Source organism: Lipotes vexillifer, unplaced genomic scaffold, assembly GCF_000442215.2.
Source record: "Lipotes vexillifer unplaced genomic scaffold, Lipotes_vexillifer_v1.1 scaffold86, whole genome shotgun sequence".
Classification (NCBI taxonomy): domain Eukaryota; kingdom Metazoa; phylum Chordata; class Mammalia; order Artiodactyla; family Lipotidae; genus Lipotes; species Lipotes vexillifer.
In genome coordinates, this window is record NW_006785406.1 from 2,451,432 (window position 1) to 2,468,424 (window position 16,993).

General features: G+C 48.7%; 1 protein-coding gene across 1 annotated transcript in view; it reads right to left on the reverse strand.

Moving 5' to 3' along the window:
- Window positions 1–16,993, reverse strand: part of EPHB1 (EPH receptor B1) — a 433,422-nt gene that overhangs the window by 5,316 nt on the left and 411,113 nt on the right. The window contains exons 13-14 of the mRNA XM_007457544.1: window positions 8,616–8,765; window positions 1,890–2,083 (exon numbers count right to left, since the gene is read on the reverse strand). Coding sequence (XP_007457606.1) covers window positions 1,890–2,083; window positions 8,616–8,765 — 344 coding nt within the window. The remainder of the gene's footprint in view (window positions 1–1,889; window positions 2,084–8,615; window positions 8,766–16,993) is intronic.

Sequence of the window (16,993 nt, forward strand, 5' to 3'; positions counted from 1 at the left end):
GTCCCCCTGGTCTGGGCTCTGTCCCATGCCGGTCAGCCCAGACGGGCAGACTGGCACAGCAGACAGTCTGAAGGGAAGAGAAGGACCACAACTCCTTTGTAAACTGAAATCTAAGAGCTTCACCAACCAAAGATATGCTCCTTTTACAAATATATAAAGTTCACTGCAACCTCTCCAAATCTGTAGGTAACATTTTTTTCTCCGGGTTCCGTCCTCAGCTAAATGAAAGAAATGGAACAGAGCAGCCCACCACTGACCTTCTCGGGCATGTTCTCAAAGCAGAACCCCCCACCCCAGGTACCCAGTCCAGAAATCAGGGTGCCATCTTCACATCGCCCTCACTGTCAGCACCCACGCCCAACCCTTCACCAAGTCATAAAGATTTGACCTTCAAAATCTCTCAAACTCATCCGCTTCTTTCCACACCATTAGCCTGATTTAAGATGCTGTCTTCTCTACCATGGTTACTACTGCCATGTCCTCCTACCAAGTCTGTCTTCATGGTCCCCTCAACAACAGGTCCATGTTATAGTCTGGTGCTCTTTAAAATATGGAGCTGTGATCCTGACAATGACCCAACTCCTGACCCTGATTCACGTCAAACCCCTTAGTGGGTGATCATTGCTCTGAAAACCAAGCTCCGAAGTCTTTTTTTTTTTTTTTTTGCTGTATGCAGGCCTCTCACTGTTGTGGCCTCTCCTGTTGCGGAGCACAGGCTCCGGACGCGCAGGCTCAGCGGCCATGGCTCACGGGCCCAGCTGCTCTGCGGCATGTGGGATCTTCCCGGACCGGGGAACGAACCCGTGTCCCCTGCATTGGCAGGCGGGCTCTCAACCACTGCGCCACCTGGGAAGCCCACTCCGAAGTCTTAACAGGGCCTAAAGTCTCTGAGTGTCTGGCTCTCGCCCACCTCACCAGCCCCAATCCCCACCTGGTCCCCCGACAAACTGCACTCCCAACACGCTGGCCCTGTCCTTCCCACACTCGAGCCTCTGCACATGCTGTACCCTTGATCTGGAACCCTGACTCTCTACTCCCATCTTCCTTTCATTCAGTTAATGCACCCTCCCTCTTCAGCTCACAACTGAAATAACAGGCATCAGGGCCGCCTCCCTGACGCCAGACCAAGGTGTATGCTCTCCAAGCATCAGGCACTTCCCTGCCACACTGGCCAGTAAAGTCTCAATTTGTATTTCTTTGGGCAATCATCTGATTAATGTTCGCTGCTCCTAAATGATTCTAAGCTCCATGAGGGCATGTCTATCTTGCTTATTCTATACAGCCAGCAAGGGCACAGTGATTAACACATAAGCACCCAATAAACTCTGGTCGAAAGGATGAATTAATAAATGAGTTCACGCTGCAAATGTAAATGAGTGATGTACAGCTGACTGTGGCTGACAGCTGACAGTTCTGTGCATTTGCTTATAACAAATCCAACCGCTCTGAATTTCTTTGTCCCACAGCAATCAGGGCCTTTACCTGTTAATAGGTTGGCCAAGGTTCCAAGTCGGCAGCTCCACCTGCCTCATGCACTGGTGTGGTTAACAGAAAGGGTGCCTTCTAGAAACAGAATTGCCCAAAAGTGGGGTCTCATACCAGTCAGACCAGATACACTCAACTACTACAGAGCCCAGTGCCCAGCCCATCTGAGGCCAATGGAAGGTAGAGATACAGATATGTTATCTTTTCATCTGTCTACAGCCCATGCTGGAGAGATAGAAGAGAAAAAGGAAGGGAAGAGTCTTGGAACTTCTTCCATCCATGGATAAGCTCAGCCGTCTCCCCCTTTTGCTCTCAGTAGACTGAAGGCTAGCAGCCTCGCTCTGGGCCCTGCCTGACTGTGAGGCCACCCACCCCTAGGAGCCACCCGGTTCCACTAGACTCACACGGCGGTGATGGTTGCCACAGTCTTGAGACTTGCTGGGTTCCGGATCATCTTGTCCAGGGTGTTGACAATCTCTGCAAATCGGGGCCGGCTGTTACGGTCCTTTTGCCAGCAGTCCAGCATGAGTTGGTGTAGAGCAGCTGGGCAGTCCATGGGTGGGGGCAGCCTGTAGTCCTGCTCAATGGCATTGATGACCTGCAGTGACACACATGGGAACAGGTGTGATTGGTGATGAGCCACCAGCCAGTCATTCACAAATTAGCTTCCGAGGATGGAGCCTCCTTACCCCAGGTGCCCCGCCTTCTGTGCTCCTATACCTCCCACAGTAAGAGATTTTACATATACTTGGCTTTTCCCCCTAGGCTGTGAGTTCCCAGAAAGCAGGGCCCACCTCTTCTTGTGTCTTTGTGTCCCCAGCACCTGGCACAGGGCCTGACATACACTAGATGGCTGTAAATGTTTACTGAAGAATGGTTTGAGCTTCTCCCTGAGAGGACGTCAGGCCGAATTCTGCCTTATTGGCAGCTGGTGGCACCAGGGCAGATGAAACAATGGCACGTGGGAAACGTGCCAACTATTTGCAAAGGACACCCACCAAAGCCCATTGTGACCTCATCCTTTCACTGCTATGGGAAAAGAAGGTGGGAGAAGGGATCACAATTTGATGGAGAGCCTACTCCATGTCAGAGACCCTCTAGATGCTTCCTAGGCATTATCTGCCTTAACCTTCATGAGGCAGTGACAGGAATTGGGTAGAAGATAATCTAGTTAAACAAATTGGTTCGGTACAATGACAACAGTGGAAATAACAAGGTGATCCAACATGAATATCTCCAATCAGGTTTTGTTAATTTTCGCAGACTCCAGGGGACAGTTTTGCAAAGATTTTAGGATCTTTAAGTCCTTTTTCTGTTCTTCAGATTGTTGTGTTTTTCACCCTTTACTTCTTAATTTCCAATTCATTTAAAACAATTATGCCTGCTCTGTAATTTATTATAACACAATGGAAGGCCAGGAATACAATGCAGGCCTTAAGATGTTACAAAAATGTGCCTATTGAAATGGAAATATACTCACATTGTAATATTAGGCAAAACAGCAGGCTGCATAAGTGCAGGTATGGTATAAGCTTGCTTTTGTAAAAAAAACAAGAATCAAAACAAAACAAAGACTAATAATTACACACATGCTTAGAAAAGTCCTTGGAAGGATCTATACCATGGAACTAACGGTGGTTGCCTCTGGGCAGGTAGAAACATGAATGCCCTTTGTGTTTTTCTTTTTGTTTCTTTGTATGTTTATTTTCTATAATAATTAGGCATTGATTTTACATTAATATAAACAGTTAAAGCACCTTTAACAACATAGGGAATAATTTGGAGTTCAGGGATTTTCAGGTATTTTTGCCTCTACTTTAAAAACTGTCAGATTTATTTCAACTGATTATTCTTTTTTATTACTTTGTAAATTGGTCAGAAAGTGAATATTCTCAATCAGTTTATATTTTTACAAATTCTATGCACAGGATACAGGGCATGAGACGGGGCATGAGATAATGTAATAACCTGAAGTCATTAGAGATAATCAAGGTGTATTATTCCTTCTATTCGATGTGGCAGAAAAACAAACAAGCATACAAACCACACCAATATGATCACTTTATAAAAAAACAGCAACTGGGAATATGCACTTTTGAATAATATTTTATACCACTAACAAATGTTTATCTTAGCCAGACTGTTGTCAGTCAAATTACCTGTTATCCTCTGAGGAGGGCATTTTAGCCCTATTTTCCCCATGAGGAAATGAATGCACAAACAGGGAAGTCATTTGCCTGAGGGCACGAAGCTAGTAAGGGATAGGGTTGTGAAAAAATCACAGGGGTATCTGAGTTTAATTTTTTAAAATATTTATTTATTTATCTGCACCAAGTCTTAGTTGCAACACGCAGGAGGATCTTTGTTGTGACATGTTTAGTTGCAGTGTGTGGGCTCTTAGTTGCAGCATGCATGTGGGATCTAGTTCCCCGAGCAGGGATCGAACCTGGGCCCCTTGCATTGGGAGCGTGGAGTCTTACCCACTGGACCAGCAGGGAAGTCCCTGAGTTTAAGTTTTGAATACCTTGAAGCCCACTCTTCCTAGGCTCTGTGGGGATGCCACAGGAATCTCAGCCTGGAGAACAGTCCTTGGAGCTATTTGATGTCTTCATGGTAGGAAACAGGGGTATGGAGCTAAACCAAGTAATCCATGAGGATGAATAGCCTTGCTTAAAACTGGCATCCTTTCCAGCTCCTTCCAAGCAGCTGGATTAAGGGGCCCTGTCACAGAGTCCCCACTCACCAAGGGGACAAGTGGGATTACCCACTGAATGGCCCCACGAGCTCTTTCTGGGCTGCCTAAGGACAAGCTAGGTGGGACCAGCAGGAGGGGCTGGTGTCCAAATTCAACTTCTTTTGGGGGTTAGGGGCCCCCAAAGTCTTCCAGTGTAGGGCAGCTCCTGTTCCCCTTAAACCGCTGGCATCGCTGCCCAAATTATTTGATGACCAGATTCCCAAATACGAATGTTCCCCCCGACAAGATTACTTTCCCATCTGCCCATAAGAGGTAGGAGGCCTCTGTGGGGGTGCAGCTCAGAGGTGTGACCAGCTGACCCGAGCACTCCTGGCAGAGCATCAAGAGACTGGGGACCCAGGCACGTGCTGACTCTTCCGTCTGTGAGCTTTAGACTGGACGCCACTAAGCTGCTTTTCCCCCATCTCTTCTGCAGGCCACCTCATTGGAATTTTTGGAACACCATCCTGGCGTGTGTTTTTGTACTTCCTCTGTTTGTTTGATGTGCTGACTTTCCTTTTAAGAGGACATCAGAGAGTCACTGATTCCTCCTCCCTGCAGGTCCACAGGAGTGTAGCCCCACACGCTGTGTTAGTGATGGTGTGGCATTGCCATCAGGGGCATAGATCTTGGAGGTCTGGGTTCGGGTTCTAGTTCCATTTCTTATTAGCTCCAGAAACTTGGGAGAGTCAGTTGACTTCCTGAAACTGCACAGATGGGGGTGTTAGAAGGATTAAATGACACAGTGAGGTGATGCGCGTTGAGCACCACACATATGAGTAGAAAGAATCCCATCATCACATGGAGGCTGTCACTGAGGCCACGTCTACTACAGTGGAGGTCTTCTCTTCAAAGAGGGTTGCTGTTCTGCTGCCGGCCAACTGGAGGTCCAGGAAGATGGTGTTTGGGAAGCACCAAGCACGTAGTGGGGACTTGGTAAATGCTACCTCCCTCTCTGTATCTCACCTTTCAGGACATAGGATAGAGGAGCCCCCTCCCATGCTCTTGTTTACAAATGGGACTTTATTCCATTTGCTATTTCTTCTTCTTTTTTTTTTTTTTTTTTTAATGTTTGGCCCCGCCCCACAGCTTGAGGGATCTTAGTTCCTGACCAGGGATTGAATCCATGCCCTTGGGAGTGAAAAATCAAAAAGCACAGAGTCCTAACCACTGGACCACCAGGGAATTCCTATTTGCTATTTCTTCTAGATAACTTTGTTGTTATTACTCGAGTAGATGCTCTGGGAGCATTGACGCTTCTTGCACATATGAAAAAAATAAAAGCTTTACCCTCCACTCCAAAGAAAACTGCTAGGTCATTAATTGCTGTATGGATAACATTTATCTAGTCAAGTCTTTCTCTGAAGCACTATGCCTTTGGAGATTTTTGTTCTTTTTAAGGATCTGGGTGTTTTCTAAATTTTCCGAATACATATAACTTATAATCAAATTAAAACATCATTATTTTGAAAAAGGAATTGTAGTCCTCTAATGGGGCTTTGGGATCACTCCCTGTCATGCCTGCTTCACTGGCAGGTATGGAGAAAACAGGTAGGAGGCAGGAGAACCACTTTCAGTCCAAACACCAGTGACTGCGTCTGAATTGTGAGGAAAGATATGGCCCAAGCTTGGGGGCAGAGGGGGTCCTGCTGAGCAGAATAGAAAAATCAGAGCGAGTCCTGGGCCCCTTTCCTTGGTCCACAACAGGATGAGATAAATGGACACTGAAAAGACTGGAGATTGAAATGAGATCAGATGGCGTCTCCAGAGAGAAGGTGATGGCGAGTGTGGCAGCGAGAACCAGTCTTGGCAGCTGTCACGGAGCAGGGCTGACTTGCTTTGAATGGTCTGCAGCAACGGGATGGGGTGAGGGCTGCCTTTGCTCACGTGTACCCCGAGATGGCAGGTGCGGGGGTTAGGTGGGGACCAGGGACAGGTGGTCTGGACCGGGGACCAGGGCTGGAGCTCCTCTGGGAAAGGAGCAGGGCCCCTCCCCTTGCTCTCCTGTCCCCAGAGGGGCTCCTGGCTGCCCCCAGACGTGCACTTTTCATTAGTGAAGTTGGGCGGTGGGCGGGCTTCCTCGACCTTCCATGCGGAGGGAGAAAAGTGGAGGAGCTCAGAGCAGTGGAGGATCCAGGGCAGAGGGGGTTAAGTTGAGCTCTGATGTTTCAGTAAAACCACAGCTTCTCCCCAGACACTGCCACTCTCATTATCTCTGTCAATCAGAGCCAAGCCGTAGAACTTCCAAGTTCTCTCTCTGGCTGACAAACTCTGTACATGTTCAAAGACCTTCCTGGGCTCCGGAAGCCCAATTACCAGCACTCTGACTTGCCTCTGCAATTCTCTTTCGTAAAGCCTTTCAATTGTCATCTGTAAAATCCTTTACTGCCACCACCTCAGTGGTTTCTGATGAGTCGGGCTGCAGCCCGAGCTGCTGGGAGCCCCTCCTGGCTCTCTCCCAGGCTGGGTCAGAAGATACCTTCTGAATGGGCAAAAGTCACCCTCCGCCTTCCACAGAGAGTGGAATGGTACTTGGAACAATGCTGAGAGGATTTATTTCTGAGAAATACAATAAAATTAGAATAAACAGCTACTTTGCAGATGTCCTTATTCCCTTTGAGGTCCAGCTCAAGTGTTAAATATCTGGAAACCTTCCTTACCTCCCCACAAAGTGTTCCCACAGCCCTGTGTATGTGCCACTGGGCTATAAACCCCCCAAGAATAGAGCCGGCAAGCACAATGCTTAGTCACAGTTAGCATACCCTGAGTGTTCGTTGAATGAATGATTTGGGAATACTGGAAGTCTAATATCAGAAACTCCATTTGTTTTCAGCAGAGGTGAATGCATTTGCTGAGAATATCTTGAATGTCAAATCTTGCCTGTCAGAGTTTCATAATCCGTTCCATGTGTGCTGAATTGTGCTTAATCGGATTACAGTCTCTGGGCAGGACAAAATGGGTCTGCGTTTTCTGGCTAACGTTTATTACTCATCTAGCTGACAGTATGGACAAAACCAGGGTGCACTTGATTTCATGAAAGCAGCCTTGGCATCAATTCCAACACTTACCGATTCGACATGCTACAGGAGCAGAGGCAAAGCATGGATAATCAGAGATAATAGAGGAAGTAGATGCCACACATGGTCGGCAGCAGGACCTGGTTAAGGATGCAGCCATTTCACCTGCTCTGGGCTGAAGCCACTCTACCCACTGTCACGGCAGCACCCAGCTCCCATTCTGGCTCATTGGAAAGTGTTTCCTGGCCTCCCAGATCGCCACCTTTCTCAACCTTATGAGCGACAGCCATGGCTCGGAATGTCTGTCTGGATAGAGGGCTGGCTGGGAGCAGACTTCTTCAGTTTACGAGTAACGAAGAGCCCACCCACTATGTAGGTGCTTATGGGGTGGCTGGTTTCCCCATCTGGACTGGGCCAGCTCTGCCTCTTCTTGCTTGGAAGTTGGGAAAGATAATAACTGTCCCCCAAGGTGATGGGAAGAGCAAGCAGAGAACAGAGGTAAGATGGACACTGCAGACTCTCCAAGGGGAGGGCACGTATTCAGAACACAAAGGAGGAGTGGTCCTGGGGAACAGCCCAGGGTCCAAGGCAGTGGGGGAATCCAGGTAGGATTTTGACTGGAACCTTACCAAAGCAAATCATCCTCAAAGTCTTCCTACCTTTTAGTAATTATGTAGCAAAGTGTCCCCTCTGGAACACCTCCCCAAAATGCCTCTGCTTAAAGCATCTCAGATGGCCCTTTCCTTTCCCCCCGTCCCTTGTGAGTGGCCTGGAGGGGTGTTGCTGACCTCCACTCAGACAGGTCCCCTCCTGAGGCCCATGTGAAGCTGACCAGCTTTGGGACTCTCACTCAGCACCTCCTTCACTGACAGGTGACACGGACTCCCAGAAGAGTGGATTCTCAGGAAAGAAGGGCCTTCATGATTAATTCCTCTCTTTAAAGCGGAGAGGTGTGAGTCCCAGATAGAAGCTGCAGCTGGCTCAACACAGCACATCTGTCCGAGCAGAGCAGCCTGGCAGCCAGGCCCGCCCTCCCACCAGCACGGCTTCCCTTCCTTTACACATGATGATGGAGCTCTGAAGTGGGGTAGAATTTCCTGATTAACTTTGGGCCTGATCTATTCATGGTTCCTGGCCATTTGGAACCAGCCCATTGTCTCCTGGGTTGCCCTGGGCATCTTTACAGGCTTTGGGGTCATGCTGGGCTCTTTGATTAGTTCAAATATTGGTGCCAAGGGGATCCAATATCCCCTGCCCTGGACACCTCACGTTCACGTTCTGAGGCCCCAAGCAGAAAACAGATAGGTGGGCTTGGCATGCCATGGCCTGTGGGACCCCTGGGGTAAGGGTTGCAGCAGCCAGGTGCCACTGACACTCACATCTTGGTTTGACATATCCCAATAGGGTCTCTCTCCAAACGACATGACTTCCCACATGACAATCCCGTAGCTCCAGACGTCGCTGGCAGACGTGAACTTGCGGTAGGCGATGGCCTCTGGAGCCGTCCATCTCACGGGGATCTTGCCTCCCTGTGGGAAGGAGAAGCCTGGTCAGCCCAACCGTAGGGTTCCTAGCTGAAGGTGCGTGAGAATAAAGTGGGTACACGTGTCCTTCCATTCCACCCCCGCCCCGACATTTCGTGAATTAGGATAGCTGGTGCCCCCAGGCAGGAGGACCTGCGGGGCTGGGCCATCTCACGCCGCATGTGGGCACATCGCACCGCATGAGAGGTGGCAACTGGGGCTGCGGCTGCACTTACCCCCCATTCCCTACGTCCAGATTCTAACGTCACCGTGGGTGGGAGGAGCGAGTGAAACTGGCAGAAAAGCACTACCGCACGATACTGCGTGAGATGGGCCACGAGAGCCGTGACAGGCAGGTGATGCTCTGCTGTCCCACAGCATGTATGAGTCACGACACTTGGGCCAGAAGGAAGCAAAAGAAGCAAAAAAGAAGGTAGTGATTGGTAATACCTCCTGGGACACCCCTGACTATAAGATCACGCTGCGTCGCCCCTCTGCCCCACTTGCCTTGTGTTCCAGCCCTGGGGGGCAGGTTTTCCTAACTCTGCAGCCTGCAGGCAGCCCCACCTGCACTGGGTTTACCGGGCCCAGAGCGGAGAGATGCTGGCTCTCCTCCCAGCCCTTCTGTGCAGGTCGACATCCAGAGCTGCAGACACATTTTTCTAAAGGGCCACCCTTACGTTTATTTCTCCATTTTACCCTCCGATCCCACCCTGGGAGTTTCCACCTTGGCTCTCTGCTTGGCCCTTGGTTTGTCTGCCAGAACTTGGCCTGTTTTGTTTACCTAAGGGGTTGATATCCATCCATCCATACATGCACCCCGTCTACAAATAGGCAAGAGGCACTGCTTTGTGCCAGGCCCTTTTTGAGGAGCTGGTGTCCCAGACCTGAGCCAGCCAGGGACCCTGACCTCAAGCTGGGCAGGCATGGGGAGGCAGACAAGAAAACAGAAACTTAATACATATTGTTAACAAGGTGGAAAGTGATGAGGGTGAGGCCGAGGGGGATACGGGGTGTTCTGAGAACCAGAGGAAACTCCCTAACATAGGAAGGGGTCGGGGAAGGTAGCCAGGAGCAGTCGGAAGGGCAGTTTCCTGGAGCCTTTGGCCAGGTGTGGAAACCAGTACTGTCCCTTTCTACCTGTGTGACCTAGGACAAGTTACCTAACCTCTCTGTGCCTCTGTATCTCATTGCCAAAATAAGGGGTAATGATCGCACTTACATCGTCAGGTCATCATGAGGATAAGTGGATTACGATCCATCTAGTGCTGGGGCAGGGCCTGGCATAGAGGGGCCATGCTATACACGTGGTAACTGTTAGTCAGGCAGAGTGTGGGGAGGAGGGAAGTCCAGGCAGAGAGCAGCATATGCAGATGCTGGGGTAACAGAGAAGATGGTAACTGCCAGCAACGCAGGATGGCTAGAGCACGCAACTCTCACGGGGGAAACAGAGGGGAGCAGAGAGCAGAGCAGCTCTGTACGGCACTGATGCCACTTACGGGGGTGGAGTTCATCATTCTCTAGAGCTAATGGTCCTCATTTTCAATTCTCCAGGCCAAATTTTGGACTTCACTCCCACAGCCCCGTTGCGATGCCTGGGCGATGAGACCTGAAGCTCCCTATCTCCTTCCCCTTCTCATCTGCCTCCTGCCTCGGCTGAAGGAGGCTATTTTTATACTGACCATTCCCACGATCTGTTCAAATCACCAGAGACATGTGTTGGACTTTAGCAAAAATACCTTAAAAATGTATAAGTGGAGGGACAGTGGTTGAGAGTCCGCCTGCCGATGCAGGGGACACAGGTTCGTGCCCCGGTCTGGGAAGATCACACATGCCGCAGAGCGGCTGGGCCCATGAGCCATGGCTGCTGAGCTTGCGCTTCCGGAGCCTGTGCTCCGCAACGGGAGAGGCCGCAACAGTGAGAGGCCCGTGGACCGCAAAAAAAAAAAAAATGTATAAGCGGTTAATCTGAGCACGAGTGAGAGAAAAAGGAGCAAACTGCAAAGTGTATTTTTACCTGGTTTCCTACCTGGGGTCTGGGAGGAATAAAGGCTGTCTGGCCCCGACCTCCCCAGGCACACATCCAGCTTTCTGCCAAGAAGACAGCCCTGATTTCCCCCAGGAGATGGCAGGCTTTTGTGGTGGGAGACATTCTCAGCTCAAATGCCAGCAACATGACAAATGCCTGGAGGGCAGGCTTGGGCTGTGAGGCAACAGGAGGCTCTGTTCTCACCATTCCCCAAAACATGAATGTATTTACTGGCTTTATCTCCTCGGTACCATGGCTGGGAAGAGAGGTGGAAAACTCAGCCAGCAACAGGGAATTGTCAGACTCCTGAGGCGGGTGTCTGACAGCACAGGGACCCCATGCTGTGTGTCCCCATTAGGGGAGGTGGTGTTGCCACACCTGGAGGGCGCCTGGGGCTCCCCCAGAGGGGAGCGGTTTCTGGTCTCTCAATACACCTGGGTTACCTGAGGTAGGAGAGAGCAGTGTGAGTGTGAGTGTGTGTGTGTGTGTGAGAGAGAGAGAGAGAATGAGACTCTGTGAGTGACAACTTACCAGTGTGTGTGACAGAGAGACAGAGAGAAAACTTGTCTGTGTGGGTCTGTGGGTAAAAGAGAGTTAGGGCTTATCTTTTATGCATCTGTTTGTGTCAGAGAGAGGAGGGAGGGGAGACGAAAGTGTGATTCTTCTGAACTTCAAAGAGGAAATGTGGGAGTCTGAAGGTGTCCTCTCTCTAGAGTCTGGAGCAGACCCCAGGGGCCACTGGTGACAGCTGTTGAGCCCTCCCTCCTGCATGTCAAGTAGCAGTGCCAGGCCCACTGACGCGCCTCAGCCCTCCTGCCACCTTGTGCTGTTGGGCCTCACTGAACACGGAGTTTGGCCTGTCACTACCCGTCCCCCATCCCAGCAGGTGGCAGAGGCTTTGAGAAGAGTGGCCGGACAGGCAGGTGACAGCTTGTCACCACCGGCCCCCTGCCACGAGAGCAGGGGGCGCTGACCTCCAAGGCAGCCAGGGGAGCACGGGGATGGGTGTTTTCCTTCTGGGAGTTTTCGATTTCCTCTCAGCCTTTCAAACATCATGTCATCAGCATTGCTTTCTGATGCTCAGAGGTAATTATGGTGATGATTATTTAACCCATCTTCAATGACATGAAAGGAAATCTATTAATGTAAAGGATGGTGACCAGCTCCACGCAGGGGACTAGGAGAAAAGGAAGTGGGATGGTGTTGCAGCCACCAGGGCTTCTGTTAGTGAGGGAGGCCTTCTTGCCAGAAGAGGAGTCTGGACTGGAAAGTCCAAGGCCAAGGCATTCCTGTGACTGCAGAGTTCTCTGAGGGTCCCAGTTATTACCAATGCAGGCATGAGGAAGGGGCATACAGAAGGAGTGGTTTGCTCTGTTGGATGGGAAGAAGCATGAGGGAAGAATTCTCAGGGGATGGAGAATAGGCGAGACTCTCTGGAAGGAATCTGTGCCCATGTGGGCAAGAGGGGCCAACACTGGGCTTGAAGACAGCATTGTCCCCTGCACAGGTTCCTCAAAGCACCAGATGACTCGATGCCCCCAGGGATGCTAAAGTAGCAGGTGTGCATTAGGCAGGGACCTGGTTCCCCCAGAGCTGCATCGGGGGGCACTGTTGGGGTGTGGAGGAGGGAGAGGAGGGGCGGAGGGAGAGGCATCTCACCGCTATCAGTGTACTTCCTACACTGACCTTCCAGGTAAAGCTTGGCATTGAATGGTTGTGCTGCCCAGAAATTCTTCAAAAGTTTAACATCTCTAAAAGTTTGCTTCAGAATAATCATGCCTTAATTCAGGTATGAGACAAACTATAAAGATTGTGTGTGTGTTTTGTGTGTGTGTGCATGTGTGTGTGTAATTTGATAAAGTAGGAGATGATGTCTGGCAGCAGATTAATTTTAACCTAGCCATCTGCAGGGGCACCTGCTGATAACTTACATCTACACCTGCCACAAGGAGTGATGCCAACAGGTAGAAGGTTTCAGCATAGAGGTACTTTAGTCCCTCAGCCTCAGCCAGCCTGCAACAAGCTTCTTTGCAGCACCCACTCTGCCTGGCACCCTGCTGGGAACCTGGCAGTGACGAGAGTCAACCCTACTCTCAAGGAGTGAAGGATATCCCCAGTGCCACCCAGACAGCTCACTCCCTTGCCACAGTGACATTAGATAGGCACAGCTCATAGCTTTCGTTTCTAGAACCCACCCAATTGTGGAGTTTTCCAGGCTAAAGTCTGAGCATAGGACTGATTTCCCTTGCTAGTTACTTATCCTAGAGATGCCCATAAGGGTAATACTTCTGTGTGTCTGGGCATTGCTACAGTACTTTTCTCCCCCATCATGTGTGAGAGGAAGTCTCAGCAGGGATATAACAGGAATCCAGACACTCATGAATATTGAGTATCATGATCGTGGAATCATTGGAATCGTGCCTCATGAGGAATCCCCTTGGAGTGATAGGTTTATGACCAAGATCATCACACAATGGTCCTGAATTTCACAATGCTCACTCTTGAATAGGTTTGTAATATATAAAACATATTAGGGTTGTTTTGAAGATCCAACATTATATATACGTAAATCACCCAGTATATTATTGTTACCATTAAACAAGAATTTATTGAGTGCTGTCAGTTGATTTATGGCCCCCCCCCTTAAAAAAGATACGTTCAACTTTTAAACTCCTGACTTTATTTGGAAATCTGGTCTTTGGGGATGTAACTGTAACCAAAAAATCAGCCCCAAACTGGCCCTGTTCTGTTTCTAGCAATATACTGAGTTGTTTTTCAGAGACAACAGAACAAAACTGCAAGCCGTGCAGCTGAAGCATACACAGAGGAGAAATTTTCGATCTGAAATAACACCCGGAACCAAAGTTTCTCCACCCCACAGAACCAAAGAACTGGGACATGACTGGAACCTGAATGCTGGAACGCTTTCAGAAACTAAGGGTGCACTGTCCATGAAGACCGGTGCTGAAGCCCCTTTACCATACCTTACCATAAATGGCCAAGTTCAAAAGCCCTCCAATCAAAACCTGCCCCACCAGTGCTTCCATTTACCAACCATCCTCCCCTAATTCGAAGAACTGTGACCCAACCCTGGATCAGGGAGACAGATTTGAGAGCCTTGCCTCCTGTCTCCTTGTTGATCAACCTCACAATAAAGCCTTTTCTTTTCTCAAATGCTGGTTCCATGGTATTGGCTTCTATGCATGTCAGGCAGCAAGCCCTTTGCTCGGTAACATAAAGTAAAAGATGAGGTCATATCAGATTCAAGTGGTCCCTAAATCCAGCCAGTGGTGTCCTTATAAGAAGGCCATGTGAAAACACAGAGATGTAGGAGAGAATACCAAGTGAAGATGGAGGCAGTGATGGGAGTGATGCATCTACAAGCCAAGCAACTGCAAAGATTGATAGCAACCACCAGAAATGAGGAGAGAGAGGCATGGACCAGACTCCTCCCTGGAGACTTTGGAGGGAATATGACCCAGCCAACACCTTGATTTTGGACTTCTAGGCTCCAGAACTGGGAGAGAGAAAAAACAAAAAAAAAATCCTGCTGTTTAAAGTCATACAGTTTGTGGTACTTTGTTACAGCAGCCCTAGGAATGAATACATTGAATATACACCATTTTATCAGGCACTAGTTTAAAAATACTGTTGTTAAATTCCCAGGTGGCAGATCCACCATGGGCTACTATTGGGGGTGAGGGAAACCTCTAACATTTAGGTGGAAGCCCAGCAGATAAACCACAGGGTCCTCTGTAATACTTCCTCAGTGCTGTTGCTCAGACCCGGCCAGTCTACTCCTTGAAGGACTGCCCTTTGCTGAGCAATGTGTGTGCTGTGGGGTGAGGGCTTCAAGGGGCAGATCCTTGGCATCTCCACTGATGTGGAAACAGGGACAACAGTCAGAAGGCAGCTCTGGAGCCACATCACTACCCCTACTCACTGGAGAGGCGTGACATGCCTGAGGGAGAACCACCCTCACTCCACCAGCAGTGTCCACAGACCCAGGTGCCCACTCCAGGCCTGGGGAGCTTCATCTTAATTGCACAACAGTAGCTGAAGGCCATGTCAGTGTCCCTTTTCCTGACATACCCATAAATACTAGCATGTGCTTCTCAAGCTTGGTTACCCATTGGGAATCACTCTGGGGAAGGTTATTATTATTATTATTTTTTAATGCCAGTGTGTGTTCTAATTTCTTCAGAATCTCTGGGAGTGGTGCTCAAGCATTGGTAAGTTTTAACATGCTTCAGGTGATTCTAATGAGCAGTCATTAGTCACAAGCACTGGCCTGCAGCCGTGGTTCTCAAATTTGAGTGTGCATCAGACTCTCCTGGAAGCCTTGTTAAAACACACATCACAGGGCCCTAACCTGGACTTTCAAATGTACTAGTTCTGGGATTGGCTCTGAGAATTTACATTTCTAACAAATTCTCAGTGTGGTTCCTACACTTTAAGAACCACTGGCATAGATCAATCCAGCATAAGTCATGGACTGAGCGAAGTCTCATCTCATATACCAACTCTGGTCGTTGTTAATGGCTGGGTTGAGAAGGATTCTGAGGCTTCATCTGGGCTCAGCAAGTAATGCTGCCATGACTGAGTGATGCTTGCTACAGGTGAGAGAACGAGTAGCCTATATATGGCAAGCATTTGCCTCACTGCACTGAACTGCAAAAGATCTTAAAATGATGGGGAAAAAGGCAATGAGCTGGCTTCATCAAAGTTTCTGTCCAATGCATCTATGGCTCAAGGGAAATGGAGGGTAAACTGGGGTGAAGTTTACATCACATATAGCAAGTGGCCCTCTGGAATGGCAGGTTGAACACTGCCCTTGAAGCGGTGACCATCCTGACCATGTGGTTGGCCAGCCTTGGCTCTGTGCAGCCCTCTGTAGACAGTTCAGACACAGATGGCCCTGCCCTAGGGTGCATCCATGGGACACGCACTCCTCCTGCCCTGCAGTCACTGTTCACTGCTCCCCAGTCACCGTCCACTGCTTTGGACCCAGAGATCTAACGTGATTCTAAGTGTTAAATTAAGAAGGTATTTTAGAATGAATGTCTCTATTTAAAAGCACTCTATAAAGTACACTGACCCATTATGCCCAACCTAATGAGCAAAGTGATTTTCCCAGATAAGACCCATATCAGCCAAGAAGAAAAAGAAGTTTCTGCCAAAAAGGTTATCTTTCTCTGAGCATTACCAGCTTCTAAGAGCCAGTGGAAATGGCTTCTGGCTGCTGGATTGCAACTGAGTCTATATAATAAAGAGGCTGTTTCTAGTTCCCCAGGATGCCAGGAATTTGCATGAAAACAGTCTCTCAATCTTCTGAGAGAGTTCATCTGGCCCCGCTGCTTATTTCTTTCCAGAAGCCACAATCTTGATGGTGACACTGTAATTTATTACCATGCTAAGGATTATGATGCAACATACAGAGAATTAGAACTTTAGGTGGGAAACCGGCTGCATGGACAGGTGAGCTTTTGGAGAGAAGATGATCTCATTTGTCATGCAAATGGCACACAGAACAGAGAAAAGGGCTGGGAGAAAAGACAACCCCAAAAGACACAATGCATTGGCTGCAGACAAAATTGTTTCTAAATAGAATGTTTTTCAAAGCTTTTCTTGAAGCATTAGCTGCTCCTCCAAAATGAATGACACAACGTATTTTGTACTAGTAATAAAATATGTGATTTGAATAGCTACAAATGGAGAGATTTACAGTCGGTGGGGGTACGTGCTGCCTCTCCGCTGAGCTTTGTGAGCGCTGAAACCCTTCTGTGAGATGCTGGAAAGGTAATTGCAGCCCAAACATCATTTTCCAGCAGCGAGAGAAAGGCCTATTTGGACATAAATTAACTAAAAATATGCGGATGATAGTGTGTGTTTCATGTGTGAAGAACAGAAAGGCCACTTGGTGACGTTTCCCAGCTGGAAAAAAAAAAAAAAAAAAAAAAAAACCTGTTCTTCACCCAAACAGACGTTGTTTCTCTGTACTATACTGTCAGGGCTAACAGCTGTCTTTTACTATCCACCCCTAAAATAGCCCCTGATGGCTGAGATGTGGGCATTTCATTATATATTTTTTTTTATCACACAGCATTTCTGGAGTTTATAATTAAAAAGAAAGGGTGGAGAGACAAGGGCTAAAAATTCACATGCTGCCTTCATTCATTCCACAAGCCTCTCCGGGCAAGGTCAG